The 22,628-nt window shown below is 38.4% G+C and overlaps 1 protein-coding gene across 1 annotated transcript in view; it reads left to right on the top strand.

Moving 5' to 3' along the window:
* LOC104626765 (transcription factor SOX-6-like) overlaps nt 1–8,954 on the top strand; it is a gene marked incomplete at its 3' end in the record, with an annotated part of 141,078 nt that extends 132,124 nt beyond the window's left edge. Inside the window, exons 6-7 of the mRNA XM_010294785.1 lie at nt 197–317; nt 8,875–8,954. Coding sequence (XP_010293087.1) covers nt 197–317; nt 8,875–8,954 — 201 coding nt within the window. The remainder of the gene's footprint in view (nt 1–196; nt 318–8,874) is intronic.
* Nucleotides 8,955–22,628: the final 13,674 nt, after the last annotated feature.

The following is a 22,628-nucleotide window of genomic DNA, read 5'->3' as shown; positions in this document are numbered from 1 at the left end:
ACCGTCACACCTTTGACACTGAAGGAAAACAATGTTAGTGAGGGCTTTGATGTGTTAATGTGAAATTGGCAGGGATTACATTAAGGCGAAGGTTCTGTGGGACTGTGTGAACACAAGAACACTATCAGTACTGGAGAAATACCTGTCAAGACAAATTTGTGCTATTTCTGATCAGAGGCTTTCTTCTGTTTAGCAGGTTCAGGGTCACATGCCTCCGCTCATGATCCCAATTTTTCCACACGACCAGCGGACGCTGGCAGCGGCTGCTGCAGCCCAGCAGGGATTCCTCTTCCCCCCAGGAATAACTTACAAGCCAGGTAAGCTGACAGGGATGTGAAGATATTTAACATTTTAAGAAATTAACTGTAGCTTCTTGTGTGATCTGTCTCATATCAATGATGTTACACAACAGGCATAGCTGGCTGGAAATAATGTGGAGTTTTGCAACTCCACTTGAAAAAAAAAATCTGGTTTGAAGGAGGTGGATGGAATATTGGTTATTGAACACAATGATTTTTTTAACCTTTATTTCCCACAAAATAATTTGCTCTAAATATATTTGCCCACTCATCTCGTAATTTGCATCTACTCTGCCCCGTGTCATTATACAAAAGCTGTGTATCTTTAATTAATTCTGTTATCTTCAGTATACTTGTCTTTTGTGCCAAAATTCTTACTCCTAATTAGTGGTAAAAGTCAGAGGAAGTATAATTTAATTAGCAGGCTTCAAATGGGCAACTTTTTGTTTGATTTCAATCTGAATAATAAAAGGTTTCAGTAGTTCAATCCCAGTCATCATTCAGACTTGTAACAGGTCACATAACCTTGCAGTGAAATATGTTTTGAGATGATTTAGCAAATGTTACGATTTCTTTCTTTTTTCCTCCGGGTTTACAGGACTCCTGGGGAATTCAATTAGGGATATAATGGTTTGAAGCTACTTTCAGAGCCTCCTTGTAAACAGAGCTTTAAATGTTTAAAGACACGTTGCCAAAGGAATTCAATGTAGGAAGATAGTTAAGTAAATAAAAGTTAACCTTATTTTCGTTTGTACATTCTTTGTAAGTGACCTCAGTCCAGAAGCAGCAACCTTATTTTGCTCATTAATAGTATTCCCTCTTAAGCTGCCTTTAGCCTATTAACCTGATAACTAATAACTACAAAACATAAATACCCGTTTCTTTTTTTGACATTAAATATGAAATGTACAAAGTAAAGCATTGATCCTGCTCCCACTGATGTTAGTGGTGTTTTTGCTGTTGACTGCAGCAGGAGCAGGGTCAAATCCAAAGTAAAGCCTCATAATAGATGATGTAAACAGCATACTAATTAAAAGCCAGGTTGAAATTAAATTCTTTTCTAGCAAGTTTACTTAGCGTTAGATGAAGTGAAGCCAAGCAGGATTTCAGCAAGCATTTCCGTTTGTCCCACTCACTTCTTCCTCTTTAAACACAGAATCTTTGTCCAGTTATTATCTTATTTTCAAGTTTAGAAATACCGAAGTTCTTTTCCAATTTGACAAACCGGCACACTGTATGCAGGAACCAGTTAATGGAGGTCTGAAAGGCAGCTAGCTCTAGATGGGACAGGATGATGGTTGTTCACACACATCACCACCTCACAACAGTTGGGGACCAAAGTGAAGAATATTTTGTCTCCAAAGACATGAGCTGCCAGTTGTGGAAATTGTCTACGACACCCTGACTAATACCTTTCTTCTTACAGACAAGAGAAAGCATGTGCTTTAGTTTCCTTGCTTTTCCCATTTTAATCTGAGATGCTTTTTGAACAGCGACTATTAATGTTGTGCTTCCCCCTGAAAGGTGGTATGTCAAATCACATTGTGTTAATTTTGGCTCTGTAGGCTACTTGGTACAATAATGACTCGGGAAGAAGAGTACTGGCATGATTTCCTGCACAAGAACAGATTTCTGCACTTATTCTAAAGTGTTCCTTACAGTTCCTATCCTAACACTTTATCGAGCTTATACTGCTTTACTGCTGATCCTATTGACCTCAGAGCAGAAGGTGATACGGCTTTAGGGCATTTTTTTTTACTTGACAGAATGCAGAAAAAGAGATCCATAGCAAATGTTAAAAGATTGAAGCGCAGGCAGAAATCAAGGCCTAGTGATCTCAGAATACAGCTAAGCCTTTTGCTGGTATGTTGGTTTATATCCAGCTGATGTTAGTAAGTACCAGAAGTCACAATGACGTGATTGTATACAGTGGCTTGCAAGAAATAAGAATATTTATATATTTAATATATTTATTAAATTCTGCAGTGTATGTGGCAAAGGTAGCTGGGCAGGTTAGTAGTTTCTGTTGGAGAGATATCATGATAAGAAAAACACTGTAACTACACTTGGTATTGATTAATTCCTATTTTTGGCACTCTCGGCACAGTAGTTAAGGAATTAATGAAACTGGAGATTAAGCTACACTCCTTCATAGAGACTCTTTCATAGAGAGGGTTCTTCAAAGTCGTTTTGGAGGATTATTTATGAACTTGACTGCTACTACCTGTACCCTTCTACTTTTGTGAGAAATGAAACTTTCACCTCTAGAACTGTCAGTTTAGACTCGCTCATACTTCTGAGGAAAGATAGGAGATGGGTTAACCTTCAGGTTCTTACAGTTTTCTTTTTGGTTGCCTGTTTCGTTTCTGTTTCATTTTACTCTAGTTTGATGTAGGCAAGACTAAGCTTTGACAGCGCCAGTTTTCCCTGACATTCAGAAAATACAGTAAGAGGGATTTCAATAATAGGAGCTGTGGGAACTGAGTACTTTTCAAACTGACTGTGTCATTTAGGGAATATGGAATATTGTGCGCACACAGTCGCTCAATTTCCTTTGCGTGCAAAATGGTCTAGGTATAAGCTATCTCCGACTTGGAAGCGGCATGTAAGTGTTCATGTGACAGTGCAGCCAAGATGAGAAGTCCTGCCTTGGTGCACAAGCTGGGGTATGATTATGTGCACATGGCTGTGCAGATATATCTTCGTGGGCTTAGTGGGAATCGATTTCATGCTGTTTAGTTCAATGCCAAGATGACAGTTACCGAGTATTGTTGCAAATCTGCACATAAACTCTATGCCTTGAAGTAAGAAAATGGTATTCCTATAACAAACTACACTAGGTCATGCCCTCAGTGGAAGGACCTATAGAAAAGAGGAGAATTTATTAGGGTCTGAGGCCCTTCCAGCACATGCCTTAGCTGCTCCTGAACTGAGCTCAGAAAGTCATTATGAATAGAGAACTCGAGGTATTGCTGATATACAGCTATGATTTGTATTAAAACCTGAGAGAACAGAGTTTCCTACTGCCTAGCATGAGGTGGCTGTAGCCCTGCCCCCATATTTTGTAGCTCTAGAAGCTGAAACAGGCCAAAGTTAGCAAGTGCTGATGACAAGTAATAATTACATTAGAAAAAAAATCCCCAAAGTCCCATGCTTCCTTATGTATCTCAAAGTCATGTAATATAATTTTCCGGCATGGTAAGTACTAATTGAGAAATCAGAGCTGCATAGACCACCTAATTAATTTTTTATACATATTTCAGTATTTATACTGTATACTGGATTAATTAAAACTTTAGGGCGCTGTGCATCTCAAATGACTGTTGTGACTATTGACCTGCAGGCGCTTGACGAGCCTCGTAGAGTACCTGGTTGTGGGGGTTGCCACTTATTCCAGTGGGAAGCTGAGAGTGGCAGCTGTTAGGAAGCTAATACTTGCCCAGAGATGCTACACCGTTAATATAATTATTTTGCATTCCAAGTACAGCAAAGTAACTGTGCTGGCTTTCTGACTGTGACCACTATACTTACACTTGGAACTGGTGGGTAACATAAGTAACATTATACCTCCTCTCCCAGTGCAAATTTTCCTTCACTTGACCATCCACATGCATCCAGGAAAAGTCAGTGGGCTGGAGTATCCTTGAATGTGATTAGCATGTCCCCATTAGTGCCCTGGGTCAAGAGGAGAAGACGGTTCCCTTCTCCATCTTGCAGTGCCTAAAGTATTACTTCCTTCAAGTTCTGTGGCTAAGAGGGAATGGAGAAGTAGGATGACAACAGAGTAAAGATATAAAGCAACACTGGGCAGGAGCCAGACCATACATTGAGCAGAGCTCAAACAGAGCTATGGTTTGCTCTGAGCAGAGACTGGGAGGGCTGCTCTCCATGCTGGCTGCATAACGGCAGTCCATGTGACTTGGAAACGAATGATCACTTTTGGTTGATAGTCTTCTGCAAACATTTTGTATTACATCAGTTCTTTACCAGATGTGGAAAGCAACCCTGAAAAAGATTGTTGAAAATAGAGACATTGAGGTATGGAGCTTGTATACCTCTATATAAAAGGGTTTGTAAAGTCATATGCTGCAGTGTATTTTCAAAGCATTTCTTCATATTTCATACATAAAATATATAAAAAACGTTATTAGAATGGCTAAGAAACAACTCCGGTGTGCCTACCTAGGTCATTTTGCTTTATACACAAAAATATTTTATGAGCGATTTTGCTATGCTAGCAATACAATGAAACGTGAAAATGGAGACTGTTTTCCCAGGCTGGTGGCGAAAAGGGTGAGAAATGGAGCTAACACTTTGGCCTGGTTCTGTTCCTACTTGTATTGGGGCAAATCAACTGTGACTCCTTTGAAATCAATGAAAGTAAAATTAGGTAAAGCACGGCAAACAAAACTCAGGCTTATTGTCATCTGGCTGGACCTCAGAACATTCCAACAGTGTGAGATATTTGTGATAAGACTAATTAAAATCCTTGATTACAGTAGCTAATCCACATAACTAACATCATCTTGGATCTACTGGATTCCACTGGTACCCATCATTGCAGTTTCCATTTGGAACAGGCCTTTTAGAAGTTTTTCCTAAAGCTGTAAGGTGGTTTAAATTTTACATAGCACAGTACTCTATTTTCCGTAGGCTGCTGTTCCTCTTGGCAGGTGAGAACAGAAAGCGTACATCAAATCAACTGTGTACTGAGTTGGCCATGTATCTTTGCATGGCAGAGGTGCTGCATGAGTCTTGTTTCTAATGGAAATTCCCCAGGACTGAGTGAAAGTCTGTCATGTGTTCTCTGCTGGGTTTTACTGGTTTGAACAAAGAATTCGTAACCTCAGGATTTGTTGTAGCAATCCATACGTGCCTCACTCCTAAATGTTGAGGTAAGAGCTGGAAGTGGTAGTAGGTAGCTGAATATTTTCAACTGGGATTTTGCACTGAAGTTCTTTACCTGCAGACAATTGTTGGGGCAACTGATTTTGCTGCGACATGAGGATGGCTGTAGAGCAGTGTTCTGTCAAACTCTGCTCAGAACAAAGGCAGAACTCATGTAGTGTCATCGGACAGAGGTTGCCTTAGCCAGTTGTCTCTGTTAACATCTTCCTCAATCCTGATGCTGCTGCACAAACAAAATGCATGCCCCGTGTGGGAATACTGCAGGAGGGGGCATCTGCATCCTTGCTGTATCCCAACAACACCCAGAGGAGAGGTACGCTTTCCTCGACACGCTCATTAGGCCTGGAAAGGTAGGGCCCTGGAATTTGTGATCGCTCACATCTCTTCCAATTCGCTTTCGTATTATTCTGTGGTTCCGCGTGGAGAGTGTGCAAGGGGCAGTTTGAGATCCATGCGTGAAGAGACAGGTTTCAAGTTACAATCCCAAAACTGGGAAACCATCACCAAGCTGAAAGCTTTGTAAGTCAGATGAGGAGAGTCAGCTTGTGTCTTACAATTGTGTTTTAGGGAAGACGGGTAATAAAGCAACACCTTCCCCCTACCCTCAGTCTCACAAGAGCCAGACGTCCTTCTTTCCTCACAGCTCACAAAGCCTTGATCCGGAAAGTCAGTCCATACATCCTATAAATAAACTCCACTAAGCTTCATCATTTCATCCAAGACAAAAAGAAACATTTACATTATTTCTGTGTAGAATAGCGTGGTACAATTGCTCGCTGCTTTTATTCATTTGGAAATGTTGCTCAACCTGACAAATGAAACAGAAGTCTGGCATACTTCTCCACGGCTTGTAAACACCGATTTATATATAAACAACAGCAGCCAAATGTAAATAGACAATCAGCACAGCAAGGAGATTGAAGAGATCAGTTTGCAAAACATGACAGATTTTCTTCTTCCGGCATTCTTCTCGTTCCTGTTTATCAAAGGCCAGCACACACCGGTACCTACAGCAGGCCTGTTCAAACATGTTCTGACGCCTTTTGTACAAATTTAAAAGAAAGGATCCTCATGCAAGCATTCCAAATTGAGAAACAAATTTGAAAAAAATTGCTACAATACATTGACTGATTTCTTTCCAAGACAGCTACTGAGAAGCTTCTTGATCCATTCTTGCACTGACAAAACGAGAGGGGGAAATACGTACCTTCTGTAATTAAAAATTAAAACCAGTCCATTCCCTGCATGCTCAGTTTCCTCAAGGGAGAAAAAAAGTACCTTTGCTCTGCTTTTACTGCCTGGTGTCAGCAAAGTACTCCAGAGCTGAGACACTATTAATTTTTGTTCTCAGCACAAAGATACTGCTAACGTACCAGGACTAGCCATAATTTAACATGTTAAAATGAGGGGGGAAAGGGACGGTATTATGTTTTAATAACAAATAAATGGCATAACTATAAAATTATTTTTCCCGTAACAAAAGAACGAACCGTAGACAGCAGGTGAGTAAAGAACACCACAGGGCGTGGTAGAGGTACTAATAAGCTTACTGCGAAGCCAAAAACTCTGTGTGTGTGTGCGCGTGCGCGTGTATGTGTGTATAAAATATCTGGCTATTTCAAACCATAGGAGCATGACAGCTGTGAAAAAGGAGTGCCGCAGGGAATTCTTTTAGAGTTTGATTTTTTTAAAAATATGTTTGACATGGAAAATGTTTTAGTACAAATAAAGCAACTGGTATTGAACTTAAGAAGTGTATGTGGAGGGGGAGGGAGAAAGAAGAGATTGCTGTGTGGAACATGAATGAATAATTCATGATATTTAAAGAAAGAATGCCTCCGAAATGTTCTGCAAGGCAGTCCATGCTGATAACTCGGATGGTTATTTCCCCCCCCCCATTTAAAGCATCATTAATTCAACATCTTTGTGATTTTTTTAAAACCTTGTAAGATATTTCTGAAAGAAACATTATTTAACTTTGATTAGGACTTATTTATTCAGATAATTTCATATAAATATCAAAGAGATGAGTAGAATTATTTAAGCATAAAGAGACAGCTTTAGTACTTTAAGAAAAGGATCTAGGGGTTTTTTTGTTGTTTTTTTTTAAGAAAAAAACCCCAACATCATTGCAAACTAAAATCAGCCTCATGGAAGGGGGAAAATAAGAGGAGATATTTTGAACATTACTCCATAGGACACCAGTACAATATAGCGTTAGTGAATGCATTGTAGCAGAGCTCCATATGCAATCAGAATCCAATTGTTACTGGACTGTGTACAAGCGCACACTGTGCTCAATGGCCTGATGAGGTATTATGGATATGATGCAAAGAGACCTTGTGGATTGGACATGTACAATTTATTAAAAAAGTGAAACCACCAAACATTTAAGCTGAGCTGAATACAATAGCACTTCAGGTGGTAAAAAAGGATATTTCTGAGTAATATCCAGTGACTGCAAAGTCTTCAGCTATTGTTATTTATTTGAGGGGTGTTGACAAAAAAAAAAGCTAACTCTTGGAACACCCTCTTTATATTCTTTTGGATTTCTGTATTTTCCCTCATTGCTATATTCTGCTTTCAGTGTGGAAAAGTTGGAAAAGTTCATGTAAAACAGACTAAGTACTATAAATCTCAAAAATGTATAGAGGAGCATGTAGCCTACAGATAGCACATAACACTGACTTTAAATAAGAAGTTGAGCCAGAGTGATATTCCATTAAATCATAGTTACTGTGTAATTTATCCATCACTGTATTAATTTTAACATTACGGATAGACACTGCTAAAGTATTTCAGCCTTCCTTCATTCTTTACATTGACTAAGAATCTCAATGGCACTGTGTGATGCATTGTTGCAGTGGCTCAGAAATGGGAACTTCCATAGATATTATAAAATATAACATTGCAATGCTTATTTTGGTTCAATAATATCTCATATTTTCTGGAGTATTTGTTATCCCCTCCATGCAGAGAGCACACATTTTCAGTTTCCAGTGAACAGAACACAGAAATTTTAGTGCCTGAAAATCTTCATGTAATGGAACAACTACGTAATCTATCGACGTCAGCAGCGTCACAGATCTAAGAGAAAGTTAAAAGTATATTTTGAGCTCATTTAAAAGTGATTTAATTTCATTTTTCTCTATGGCTACTTTAAGGGAGTTGTCCCAAGACAGAGAACCTCAAAGCAAAACAAGAAACAACCTCCACCTGTGTGGAGCCAACTAGGTAGCTTTCCCAGGAAAGAGCCACTCGATACTGAAAAGAAATCACCTTGCATGAAACAGGGCTGAAATTTCTTGGGTTATAACAAATTTCTCCTGTTTTAAGAAACATGTGGCAACAATAATTTTTTTCCTCTGGGAACCACTGGGGTTTCCTGGGGTATCTTGTCTTACACGCTTGATTTGCACATTTGCTTTTGAAATGAAAATCACGAGTATCACATTTATGTTTTGCCAGTTTGCCTACCAGCTATCTGCTAACAAAAAAGTTCCAAGGGAGCATGGCAAGTCCGTGCCCAGCGAAGTCTTTTGTTTTTGCAGATGTTTAGGCTTAGAGGAGTGCTGTGGAGCACAGGCAGTCCTAGGTCCGTGTTTGCACTTGTCTGCTGCTATTCTCTGCTCATTGTCTGAACCTGCACGCATTGTTCTCCCGACAGGTGATAACTACCCTGTGCAGTTCATTCCATCAACAATGGCAGCTGCTGCTGCTTCTGGACTCAGCCCTTTACAGCTCCAGGTATGTGCCAGAACAAAAAAATGTGGGATTGAAGCCAGCATTTTAGGGGAAAACTGCTAACCAGCTGTATGCTAAATAATAGTCTGAATGTTAAATAATTATTGAGCACAGCCCAGGAGGATTAACACCTTATATACTTACGGTACTGCAAACATAGAAACGTGCGGCCAACTTTGATACTGTGAGTGAAAGACGTTGTACTGTGTATTTTATATCGGCAGAGTTAATGGTATTTCTTTAATTATATGACCAGTTGATGGGAGATATGTTCAAAGACCTTTTTGTGCTTTATTTTCATTTAGTCTTTCCCCTGTAGCTGCAATGCACTACATTTAATTGGAGCAGTGAGTGTATCCACGCAAACGTGTCTTACTGGGGTTTTTTCTTTTTTTCAGACAGTGTGGTGCTGACAATACAATAAATTGCAAACTCTTTTAGCTTCTGTATTTAGGTAATCTCAACCTTTCCGTGCATTGAGCTGGTCAGATGCCAAGCATAGTCAGGAGCCTTGGTTTGGTCATTTATTTATTTTTGGCATGTATATAATGAAATGTTGTGAGAGAAGGATTTATGTGCCATATTATTAGCTAGCTTTTTGTGGCAAGAAGTTTTTAATTTCACAAGAAAAGACACAACAATGTCATAAATAATGAAGAAACAGTCAAAAGCTTTCAGAGTTAAAATGTGCAGAAAGGAAGTGACAGTGAACATGAGAGGAAAGGCCATTAAAGATGCACGTAACTATTTGCAAGTAAACCTTTGAAACCCCTGTTTGAGTTAGATTAGAGTTGGGTTCAGACGCAAAATAGGAAGAAATTGTGCCTATAGTAGCAAAGTACTGCCATGTTAATATCCAAATATTTACTTTGCTTACCCTTCTGCAATTATTTTTTTTTTCTCATGTTTACCCAGTGCTGATATTCTTCTTGCCAAGTTAATTTAGGATAAGTAAGAATGGGACCAGAACTCACTGTTCAGAGTGGTCCAGAACTGGTGAAAAAGACCCCTTGAGCTTATGTCTGACCTAACCTACAGTCAAAACTTGAAAAGAGAACACCCTGCCACTGCAGGGAAAGATCTCCCAAAAATACTTTTGGGTCATGATAGTATTGTGTTAAGACTGTACCTTGGACAGGCTTCAAACCGAAGGGAAGCTCTTCAAAAGAAATAATAGCAGGTGTCCTTTTGAAAACCTATATTTGAATACTTACTGAAGCAAAAGTCTCATTAGCTTTAGTTGAGAAAATACTTCAGAAATCACCTTTGTGAATAGAGAGACTATTCTTGCTACCTTTGACATGCAGTACAACAAATTGTGAGCCTACACAAGACTGTAAGGCAGGAAAGGATAAAAACCATTCAACTGCAAAAGAAACAGGATCAGAATCACAGACATTCCTGATTCTTTTCTTTTACAAAGTCCATTTGTAGCTTGACCTACAGATCTGTTTGCATACCAACCTTGATCAGAACCTTCAGCAAGAGTGCAGAAATTCATTAATTTGCAGAAATGATAGACTGAGCTGTTAAACTTGAGGAGCACAATTAGAGAAAAAACAACCAGCAAAGAAAGTGGTGCTAATAAACTCAGAAACATTTGAGTGCTTGAGGGGCCAGAGTTTCCCTTCATATATATGTGTTGTAAAAGAGGTTTTTTGTTTGTTCCACCCCCTTTCTATTTTATTTGAATTTCACCTTTATGGGATTTCAAAACCTTTAATGTTTCAGGGTCATAAGAGCTTAAGTAATAGAGTACTTGAGCTTCAGTTGGTACCTGCTCATCTGATTGTCAAATTGGCTGAACTAAATTTTATTTACTCCTACTATTAATATTCTCTTTGTGTAAATTCCCTAAGTGTTCCCTAAATGAACATTTATTTGGGTGTGTTTGTTGGAGGGAATTTGTTGTTATACCTGATGCGTCATGAAGACTGTTAGGGGTGTAGCATTTCAGCTCGTTTTTCCATCTTTGCTTCCCTCCCCCCTTCTTTCTCTGTTTTGCTTCCTTTCTTCCATGTACCCCACCCACTTATTTATTTACATGAATGCTGTGACCATGGTATCTGAGTATTTCCCAAGTGCTTAAAAATACTGATCACAAAGCTAATCTCTCTTCCTTTCTGCCAGTGGGAGAAACAGCTAATTCATTTGCAGGTTTGGTTTTGTTTCTACACGTGAGTGTGTGTGTGATATCTATGTTTGGAGAACCTGGGGAGAGAAAGCTGTTTCAATTTAAAAAGCTTTGCAGTAGCTCTAACATTTCAACTTTACCAGGGCTTTATTATTAATTCCAAAATTATATTCCATAATCCACATCCAGCTGCAGTGGAAATGCTGTCATCTTCAAGATTATTATCTCTCCTTCTTTTTCACCTTTTTTTTTTTTTTTTTTGCGATGATCAGGCTTCAGGTAGGAGCTAGCAGTAATTTTGTATTCTCATCTTTCTATGTGTTAGGACAACTTCTGTGGAAGCTCTGAATCTAATAGTACAGAAAACAATTTACTCCCAGGTACATCATGTAACAATAGCAATTATGTCATAAATGATGTTTCATCAGTGGACAATTTGTAATTAATGATTTGCCCATCTTGTTCAAGCTATTTAGCACATTGGTATCAAAATGGATTTTCTCTGAATTGTACGTCTGTTCATCAGTGGATTATGTATCTCCGTGAGTTAAAAAACTTTATTGAAATAATATCTAGGAATGTCTCAAGTAACTAGTTTCACTCCCATGGGCCTTGCATTAAAAAAACTAAAAATAAAATTAAGTTCTCCTTTGGCAACAGACCTGTTTGACCCATCTACTCTTAAGATTTTGTGTCACATTGATCAGCTTGTGGTAAAATACTGTTAATATTTAGTTGTAGCTTTGAATATGCTGAAATAAAGTAGTAATGACCACATGTTTATGCCAGTCCGTGTTCCTGAAGTGGTGGCTTGTTCTGCTTTGGGGTGACATCAGATAGCTTCTTTTTATCTGTATACCAATCACATGACATTGATGATGTTTTTGACAAAAAGATTTAAAACTCTGTCTTCCCATTGACACTTCCCATCAGCTCAGCCCCATCTCACCAGTTTCCTCAACAACTCGGTCAAGATTTAAATAATATGTTTGGTAGGACCAAGCCTTGTGTGTTAGGACTCTCGGCATGAGGCAGGGTCTTGCTGATGAGCGAACAGTTCTCTAGGTATGGTCTAAGAAGAAGGACCAAGCTATTTCTGTTCACCCCTCCAGCTTCAAACAACTGTGAGTGAATCCCGTCAAATCAACCTTCTGCTAAGTAGTTTACAGATATATTACCAAATACACCTGTAGCAGGTATGCATAGTGGTGTGTGAACCAGTTCTGATGCATGTGTGTAATAAGAGCGTGTCGCTTTAATTAATCAGTGTGAGCAATAAAACCTGTCAATAATTTTCTCTTTGCTCCTCTTTTTTTATACCCACCTTCTGTGGAGTTTCTCCCCTTTCCCGTTTTCCTGATCTTTTTCCCTGACAAACATTTTGTCAAATGATTGCACTGTTATTAACTGATTCAAGATATCTGTGCCCAGTAATCTTGCTAAATGAGTGAACTTGATCATGAAATGGGTTTTCTCAGCTCTCATGGTTCTGGTTGCAGTAACCTAGATACTGGGAAGTCCCAGTGGTGGTAGAGGTGGCACCTGTATGTCTTTACTTTCAAATAAGGAATGTTACTGTATGGTCTTTATTGTTTTAAAAAATCTGCCTTCATTCTTAGATATTTCTACAAAGCAGTCTATGTGGTAAATAAGGAAATGTCGCAACTCTCTCAACCACGACTGATAAACTGTTGATAGAAATGGAAGCACTACAATGATGCTAGCTGGAGTTATTCCTAAACAAAGTGAACTCTAGGAAAAAAAGGCAAAATAAAAAAGCTTTCGTTCATAACTCTTTTCCCAAACTATTTGTGTAATTTGTCCTTCAAAATTTATCGCTTATAACATTAATGAACCTTGGCAAGTCTTAACTATAGTTATGGCTGTGTTCTTGAAGCCTGAAGTTTTTAGAATCCATTAAAAAAAATTTAAATTTTAACTAAACACATATTTGTCTGTTTCTTTTCTCCCTTGCCGTCTCATCTTACTCCTCCATACTCTCTTCTAATTGCAGACAAAGTAAATGACCTTTTTTTTATACCGCTGGGTGTGGATCCAGTGCGCTGCTGAAGCATTGCATAGCCTGCCTCAGGGGCACAATATTAGTAGAGGGAAGGCCAAAGAATGCTATTTTTAGTTGAACAGTTCAGCAGATGGAGGCATGAATACTCATATATCTGAAGGTTGAGGGGTTTGAACCATTAATTTTGATAATGTATTTAACCCTGGGAACAATCAGAAACTGTAACTCTAAGGTTACAATGCTTTTGACCTTAGGAGAACAGAGGGCACTCGGTACAGTAAACAATATATTACATTTCTACTTATTCCAATTCTCTCACACATATAAATTTCAGGACATAGTTGACATTTGCTTTCCTCAGCTATTTTAGTGCTGGTCCTTAAAGTAAGTCAAGAAGAATGTGCAGGAAAGAGGCCAATGTAATGCGACAGTCATGTAAATACGGCCTTTAAATAGCTACGATGTTAAATGTGGCCTTTTATGAAGAAATATTATTCTCAGGAATTAGAATCTTGGTGACTTATTATTTCAATGAAAAAGTTGTTTTAGTGGACTGCTGCTCTTACGGAGTTTCCTCTATATGCTGAAACCTTAAAGTAATTTTTCAGTGGGGCTAATGTGATCTGATAGTGATAGCTTACACTGGAGGTGATTTGGTCCCACTCTGGTACCACATCATGCTAAGTGATGTACCTGCCTTATGTCTTATTAAATGATGCATGCTCCTCTTCAACAAATATAGCAGTTAAATATCACGCAGCTTAAGTATTTCTAATTAAAATATCTCCATGTGTCAGCATATTGGTAATGTATTATTTTAATCCATTTATTTTGTTTATGAAACAGTGACATATGTTTAGATTGTGAAATATATGAGCCTTAAAAATCACTTTATTGAAGAAAATTAATTTCTACAATGCTGTCTCAGTAATGTGTTCGCTCACCCAGTCAGTCACTGGCAGGGCTGCCAGTCTTAATGTTGGTTAGACACAGTTTAACAGTTTTATCTGACATAACACTCTCAGATGTAGGCAATAATAATTTCTTCAAATGCAAAAAACATGGGGTTTTCCTTTTTTTTTTTTTAAAGACAACGAAGAATGGGGATTGGGTAAATGTGAAAGGGATTTGGTGAGACCAATCAAAATTAAAACCAGCTAGTTACCTTTTCAAAGTTAGACACTGTAATTTGTTTGTCAGCGGGTAGATGTTTGGGTCAGCACTGTGAGTGAGCGACTGTCAGCGGGAATTCCTACAAGACAAGTAATTTCACTCAATGTATTACTGACAGATTGCTCACTTCTTCGAATCACTAGAGAAAACAAACTTAATATTGTTACAGGCAGAGTTTCTGTCTTCATTAGACTTATAGAATGATTTTATCTAGGATTCAAAGACTACTGAGCTCTAGGAGGGCATATTTTAACAGAATGTTCCTTATTATGATACAGTGAATAGTGGCCTAAATTAAGTGAATGTGGTGTGCAAATTTCAGTATATGGAAGTAGTAAATTAAATATTTTGGTCCTTTTCTTATGTAGAAATTTAGGTTGTAGCAGAGGAAGGAAAGAGGTTGAAAGAAGATTTTATTAGGGCTCTGAGAGACCAAGCAAGCCCTTTAATAAAAATAAAATTAAAAATATGCCAACCTTGCAATACTAAGGAAAATTTAATTAAAATCAATGAAATAGTTATTCTTGTGCCTTTTCCCACTTGAATGTTTATGTCTCTGTATGTAATATCTGTGTTAGCAAATTGAATTATATCAATGGCAGCATCAATGAAAATTATGTCATTGAGTCAATATTTTACCATATGACCTCCTTTCTTTGCAGAATTTTTTAATACTCCATCTTCTTCTACTCCTTCTCAACTTCAGCCCTGAATTATCTGTTGAAGAGATTTTCCTCAGGAAAAGACAGCCCATCAAAATGGAGACTTTTTGCAGTCAAATACCCATTCTGATGAAATTTTTGCCAGTCGGATTTTCCTAGCTTCCCCAGTAATGGCATCCCTGATCAAAATGAGAGGGAGTCTCCCTATTGTCTTCAAGTTAGTGAAAATGGACAGACAAACAAAACCATTAGCTAAAGTAATCAGCCTGGTACAGCAGCATCAAGACCCTTTTCTCACCCATTTAATGCCCTGCATCTCCAACAGCTGCTGTAAACAGCATGTCTTTGTTACTCTCATTCTTGCTTAATGGAACAGTGTCACAGTATTTAATTAAAAATTTATAGGAATGTTTAAGAAAGAGACTGTTTCTATAGTCTTCAGCATTTCTAGTACTTGTCTTGGATGTGGCAAGCCTAAGTCCAGTCCTGGGCTTGTGTTTCCCCATGTTGCAGGAAGGACACTAGCCACCAGACTGTCACCCAGTCTGGCATAGCTCTCTGTCTCTGTTCCCGTCAGATGACCAACCCCTCCTCTGCCTTGGAAAGCCCTCCCGTCCTACGCCTGCTCTCCTCTCCCAAGAGGGAGGACTTTTCAAGTCTGGCAGCTGGGGATCAGGCTCCTGGCGTGATTCCCATCTTTTGCACCTTGAGATCTTACCAAGCAGGACAGCTGCCTTCCAGGCCCATATGCTCTGTTCCAGGGAGAATTTACCAACGAGATCATAAGTTACACAGACATAAACTCACTTATCAGGAAACTTGTATGTTTAAAAGGATGTCATCCTTATAGCCTGGATTGCAGGAGGTTTCCTGTGCCTCTTCAGTCTGTATCAAGGCAGAAGCTTGAGCCCAGGTGACTGGAGGAGGCTGAGCCCCCAGCGTCAACAAGACGTTCTCGCTGCCTTAACCACTGGCTGCCCCTTACTGAAAGCCCAGGCTCTATTTTAAGATAATTGTGCTTTGCAGAGCTCCCTCCCTGGAGTATATATTCACTCAGAAGCCAGTAAGAAGCAAATAAGTTACTGCTGCATTTACTGACACAGCACCAGAGGCACCAGTACTACCGGGACGAGCACGTTTTTTAAAGCTCTTTTAAAACTGTGGCATGCCTTTGGGGAATAGGCTGACTGTGAGGCATACTCTGGCGGTTGGATTCCTTCAAGCTTTCTAGAAATATATATGGTGTATGCCTTACAGGAATTAGCTGCAAGTGAATATGTTTCTTGAATTTTATTATACTTCTCATAACCATAGAGCAAGCTGTTTAATTTGGCTACAAATTACAAACACGAAAGACTTTTTCCTGTGAAGGGGTTAACAGATTTGGATGTTTAGGAACTTAGCAGCAATCAGATTAAAGACAAAAATGCCTTTTAAATCAGGTCTATACACAAAGGAAAATAATACACTTCTGTACCATCATTCCTTCCTGACTAATTGCTACAGAAAAAGAAAACTTAATAAGTCACCTTTCATCTGAAGTAAAAGTTCTAAGAATAAGGATGGTTAGATGAGAGCGTCTAGGTGTAGAAATACACACACACACGCATGCTCTAAGGAAGCAGAAGAATTCTCTTAAAGACACATGGACTGAAAAGATACCATCACCTGCCTTATTTCGGGGCATCTTTGATTATAAGAGAGTATTCCCTCCCACTGACCCAGTTCAGAAAGGGAAGTTCATAGAAGATGAGCTAGAACTCATCAAACCAGTGTGTAGATAGTGCAATCACTGAGTAGAGTCTTTTTAGATGACAAAATAGAAATGGTTTTGCCTCCAACACCATGCTTGTCTAAGATGTGTATATTTGGTCTGTGATGTTTTTGGAATCCATATGACTGAGAAACTAGAGAAGTGTCCTAGCTCATAGAAAGTGTTGGAATCATCTGTCTGTTCTTAAGACTTAGCATGAAGGCTGCGTATGGCTATGGGGCACAACAGAAGGCTTGCATATCAGTCCTGAAAGAAAGAAACTGGAGGGGGTAGCATCTTAAGGAATACAGAAAGAAAAAACACATCGTGCTTAAATGTCAATATTGAGAGATTATCCAAGACTTAAAGGAATAATTCACAAAATCTAATGAAGTCAACACAATAGAGGACATATTTTAGTGTTGTGCATGAATTACAGCAAATAGCTAAGCATGAAAACAAACGAAGAAGTATTTCAGGTGCAGGAATAGTGAGAGTATGTTGTCATGTCCACTGGCATTTTTGGGAAGTGAAATGAGAAATAAAAGAGGAAAAGTCCTTTCAAAAAAGTTGTATCATTTGTCCTATACACTAGAAAGAGAACAAGTCACCAGATTTAACTAGTCTACAGCTTTATTAAATAACACATCTATGAACTATGCAGACTAATTCATCCAGTACAGGCCACCTCTTCTGCTGCAGTCTTTAACACCTAGGGGAGGGCTAAGACGAGGCCTCATAACTATTTTAATCTGGTCCCAGCATGGATGCTGAAGTATCATCACACCCACTGCAGTTCAGAAAGCATGGCAGCCTTACTCCAAATTCACATTTGCTTGTGTAAAATACATCAGTTTACAATGAATTTGTAATAGTGAGTTCCCAGTTACCTGTTTTTGAGGTGCAAATGTGAATTTTTTTTAGATGTAATTTTTATAAGCCAATTTGAATATGTTTGGCATAATTTTATGTGCATTTCCTTTAAGGAAATTATTTAATTTTCCTTGATGGTGCATGAAAGTTCTAAATATACAGTAAAAGATCAGTGTGAGAGATCTGCTAAGCAGCCTGTGTAGCACAATTATTTCTAATGCTTTAAAATACCTGTAAACTGGCCTTGTTTTCTGCTTCACAAAGAAAACATTTCACTGTTTTTGGCATTTAAATGTACATTTTAAATATGTTGACTTATCAGGTAACGCAGCAGGCTGAACAGGGACAAACCATTTTTAATGGTATGTTAATTGAATGGGATGCTAGAGATGCACCTGAGTGACTTTTTTCCCAGATGTGCCCCAGCTGACTGATAAAGCTGCTCCTGATCAGTAGAGCCAGTGTGTATTTATTACATTCCTGTCTTTCATCCATTTTCTTTACTGAAAATAATAGAATGGCTGCGAGCTACCACATGAACTGTCTGTGTCTCTTATGAAGGCAGGAAAACGTTACAGCTTCAAACCCTAAGCAGCACTTTCAGAAATTCAGCTCTTAAAGGTAGATTTGCCTCCGCATCTTCTCACATGGCGGAGATTCAGACGCGGGAACTGAGCGAGGTAGTTTAAATGGGACTCTTCCTTTTTCCTGACTTGCACCCATTTATTATTGGGATGGAATCTCATTATTCTGTCATGGGAGCCTATAGAAATTTAACTGTAGTGCTTTTGCCTCTCAGTATGATAGCAGTAGTAGGTGAGCGTTCAGTTTTCTTGTTCTGTGTCCGTACAGTTCTAAACAGGCAAATTACTGCAGTCGTCATATTTGACAATTTCTCCATCTGGGTGGTCAGATAGTGAATGAAGCCACCAACCTATGCCAGATTGTAAGAAATATTTCTAGAGAAGATTTATTGCCCCTTATTTTTCCCATGTCCTGATTTCCTTCTCTTTTACTTATGCCTCTATTTTTATGTCTGCTGCCAGGCTGACAAACCTAGGTGGTCTACTAAAAGCAGCAACTGCACAACCATCTTCTGCCCTGAATTGATTTCATCCCCTGTAGGACTAGGAGAATAATTATGTTTTTCGACCCCTTCAACTAAGATTGTCTACATTACTGGCAATCGCACCAGTGACATGTACATGTGCTTACTAGGAAACTCATTCACCAACTCATTTCACACAGCTCAACAAGCAGTTACTCATAATTGCTTGTAATCCTGCTGACATGAGCCTGAATGAAACTCCTGACTTCTCTCACAAAGCCCATCTATGTGTTAACATTTTTAAAAAATAAAAGCGTGAAATTCTGAAATGCAAAATTTGATAAGCTTTCATAGCTATCATCCATTCATCAAACTTACTGTAATTAATTGCTTTTCAATCATATAATTTTATGTCCCTTATCACAGAGTTGTCTTTAAGCAGCTCCTTCTTTTTACACTAGTTTTAGTCTAGAACACATTTCTACACATCAGGTGTGTGAAACTGTCTAAATTCGTAATTTAACTGCTCTTCGTATAGACCTCTCACATTTATTGTTAAAGATACTTTATATTAGCAGTAAGGAATAAAACTCTGAGTTTTGGAAAAGCTCTAAAAGAGTATCAGAAAGCATTTAAAATTCTTTCTATGAATAATTTGATTTACAGTGTCACCAGAGAAGGTAATATTATGATAGCATAAAGTGAATGAAAAAACTGTGCTCCAATGCAACAATCTAGTTATATTTTCATATTTTTCTGATAGATCTGATTATATTTTTATTTTAAATTATTGCTGCTTATTTGCTTTCCTTGGATACAGGAGAAGGAGTTTAAAATACTAGAGCCTTTGTTTGCAGGTATCTTTGGACTAGGTGAGCTTATTACTCTGTTAACTTTAGTGCCCTCCACAATTTTGATGAGGTACAATTTATGCTATAAAAATGAGAAAATCAAATTCTAATAGGAGCAAACATAGGAAAATCACATAAAGATTTATCTTTAACATTTCACATTTTTTGTTGAATAACACTGGAAACCCAAAATTACTTTTTCAAGCAAATGCAGTTGACCTTTGCTGTGACTGGCTTCCCACCAAAGGCATTTAGGCTAAAATGAACGTATATTTTATTTATCTGTTTACTTCTACAATCAAATACCTAATAGTTTTAAGCAGAGTGTGTCACAGTTATTTTGTAAAATGAAAAAAAAGTTAAAGATTTTTTGCCAATTTCCAAGCTGTGCAGTACAACATATAATCTGGGAGAATTACAAAGATAACTCGATTGTGTTCTTTCCTGTGCATGGTAAACAACAGGAGAACTGTGATCAAAAAGTAGCGTATCGGTAATCTGACAGCATTAAATGAAGGAATGCAAATCTTTGTGCTTAAGAGAAAGATTTTATTGACGTTTCTGCTATCTTCCTGCAGAGGAAATGGCTATAGGCATTTGCTGATGTTTTTACATATTGTTGCATTCTGGTTGTTCTTGATAATTACAATGTTTTATTAAAATAACAGATTTTATTAATGGTCACATTTTACCTTTAACAGGAATACTTTATGATTGTATTCAGATACACCTAGTTCAGACATTGGGGTAATGCATTAACAGTGCATCCATTTCATGAGCAGCACGAAGGAAATGGCGGCTTGTTCAGGTTCACAGAGGGTGTGTTTACATGGAAGGTCTGAGGGATACCTCTAGTTTCCGGATGCAGGTGCTCACCCCATGTGGAGGTGGGACACAGCAGTAATTAGTCTCTCCTGCCTTCTGTGCTCCTGGTTCCTGGCACACAGAGGTGAGCCATGTCCCCAGGCTGGTCAGAGAAAAGACTAAGCCAGGAGGTTGCACTGTGAGAGTGCTCCTGCTCTGCAACGGCAGAGGAAGGTTCCTGGTTAAACTACCTCTCATTAGGTCCTCCTCTCGAGAGAAAATACAGCAGAAAAAGGAGGCACTCTCAGTTTGGGCTTTGATCTTGCTTTCCTAAATGACTCAAAGAATTTTCACGGTAGCAAAATAGTCCATTATTGTCGCTAGCAAACAATACAGAAGAATAGGTACAAAGTGGAAGAGATGAGAACAGTTAACATTCCCTTATTCTTTGCCAGAACTTAAGCTAGATCAACTAAAATTCTTGCTGTTTTTGTCATGCCTCAAGATAAGATGTCAATGTTTAAATATTCCCATCTTTTAGACAAAAGATGCTTATTGTTTTTGGAACTCCTGAGTTACTATCTGTAAGAAATTATAAATATGTAAGACACGCCTAAGTTCACCTCACTTTTAAGTATTTTGTATAAAGAGCAGTTGTTATAAATGCGACAAGCGGTTTGTGTTACGTACTTCTGTGCTTTTTCTTCTTTTGTCCTTTTCTTATACCATGAAGAATAAAACCTGGGTAAAATTAGTAATATGAGAAGCTAAGGTGTTATGGCCTCTTCCTCCATGAGGAGAAAAATACTAAGCATGTATTGTATAGACATTTTTTCTTAATTATCATATTGTCCTTCCTGTTATTTGTCTAGATTTTTAGTCCAGAGAGCTCCATTTGACACAGCAAATGATCAAACTCCAGTTTTGGGGTTCCAAGCATTTCATGCTAATTTATGTGTCTGCATAGAGGTTTTTTAGTGATACGTACACTGAGCTATGCAACTGCAGTATTTCACCCCCACCCTCATTCAATTCCCTACTTTGTGCTGTAGTCTCGGTGTATTCAGCAGGTTGCACGCCAGCAGATGAAACAGATGTTTAAGCCATACTGGAATGGAGCGGCATGCTGCATCAGGACCTGGATATTCCTCTTGACATCTGGATGCTGCTGGGCTGGGAAGCCTGCCTTAGGCCGGGAGGCTGTAGGAGCCTTGTGGCAGTGAACATAGGGTCCTTGCTGCTCTTTAAGCGATTAGTGCACTGAAGCAGCAATAATGCTGAATTATCGCTTGGTTGCGTTCTTCTAAGGAATCTTGGGACAAAGGGATAGCCAAGGAGGAGTATTTACAGTAAAGTCATGTTCAGAAAGACAAGACTAATTACCATGTATTAAAAAGCTTTCTTTCAACTAATTTAATAGTAAAATTGTTATGAATACTTCAGGAAACTTTTTACAAAGCAGTAAACAAATAGCTTACAGACACCTCCCCCTTCTCATTTAAAATCATTAAGATGAAAAAAGACAATTTCAGCTACTTTCCAATTTCATGGTCTGGCCAAATTTTATGGAACAGACAACAAAATGTGACTGAAGACATGAAATTGAAGGTATACTAATGTTCATGCCTGCTAGAGACAAAAATGTGAACTTCTAATAGCTGCAGGGAAGAATATTAGGTATGGAAGCTGTCTGACTTACGCATTGATTCTTTATAGTTTCACTTTATCAAGTTGAAAATTGTGCTGCATGTGCTGCTACGGCCTAAATTGTCTGCTGCAGCACTTTCCTTTATGATGTGTGTTACTTAAACACAATAGACATAGTATATTGCATGGAAATAGGTGTTTAATGTTTTGTGATTACTAGCTGTTGGACAAAACAGCATTTAGCACTGGATATCCCCCCCAAATTTTCATTGTTAAGACCAATGTGTTTAAATGAGGGAGCATTTTAACACAAACAGATCACGGCTTTTTGGAGAGTATGAGGTAATATTTTGAAGACCAGTTTGTTGCTCTCATTTAACCTCCAGTATTCTAAAGGGGTTATATTTAATTAACACTGGCTAAAGGCCTGACCTGAGAGGCAACCAAAAGTGATTGAACTGCATTTTCAGATCCAGGCTGTAATCTGTTGGGAGAGGAATAATAATAATAAAAAAAAATTAGAAAGCACCATTTACTGAAATTCTTTCTAACTAAGCTGTATTTCAATGGGCCATTTAATGCTCAGATGGACAAAGGTATTACTTCAGTCATTGAATTGTATCAAACCCTTTCTCAGAGGCCCAGTTTAAAAACTCTACAGGAAAAGTGGCTTAGCATCATATTCTCAGCAGACCAACACTCAGTCTGT

Source organism: Phaethon lepturus, unplaced genomic scaffold, assembly GCF_000687285.1.
Source record: "Phaethon lepturus isolate BGI_N335 unplaced genomic scaffold, ASM68728v1 scaffold10369, whole genome shotgun sequence".
NCBI classification, from domain to species: domain Eukaryota; kingdom Metazoa; phylum Chordata; class Aves; order Phaethontiformes; family Phaethontidae; genus Phaethon; species Phaethon lepturus.
This window is presented reverse-complemented; position numbering and strand designations above follow the sequence as displayed.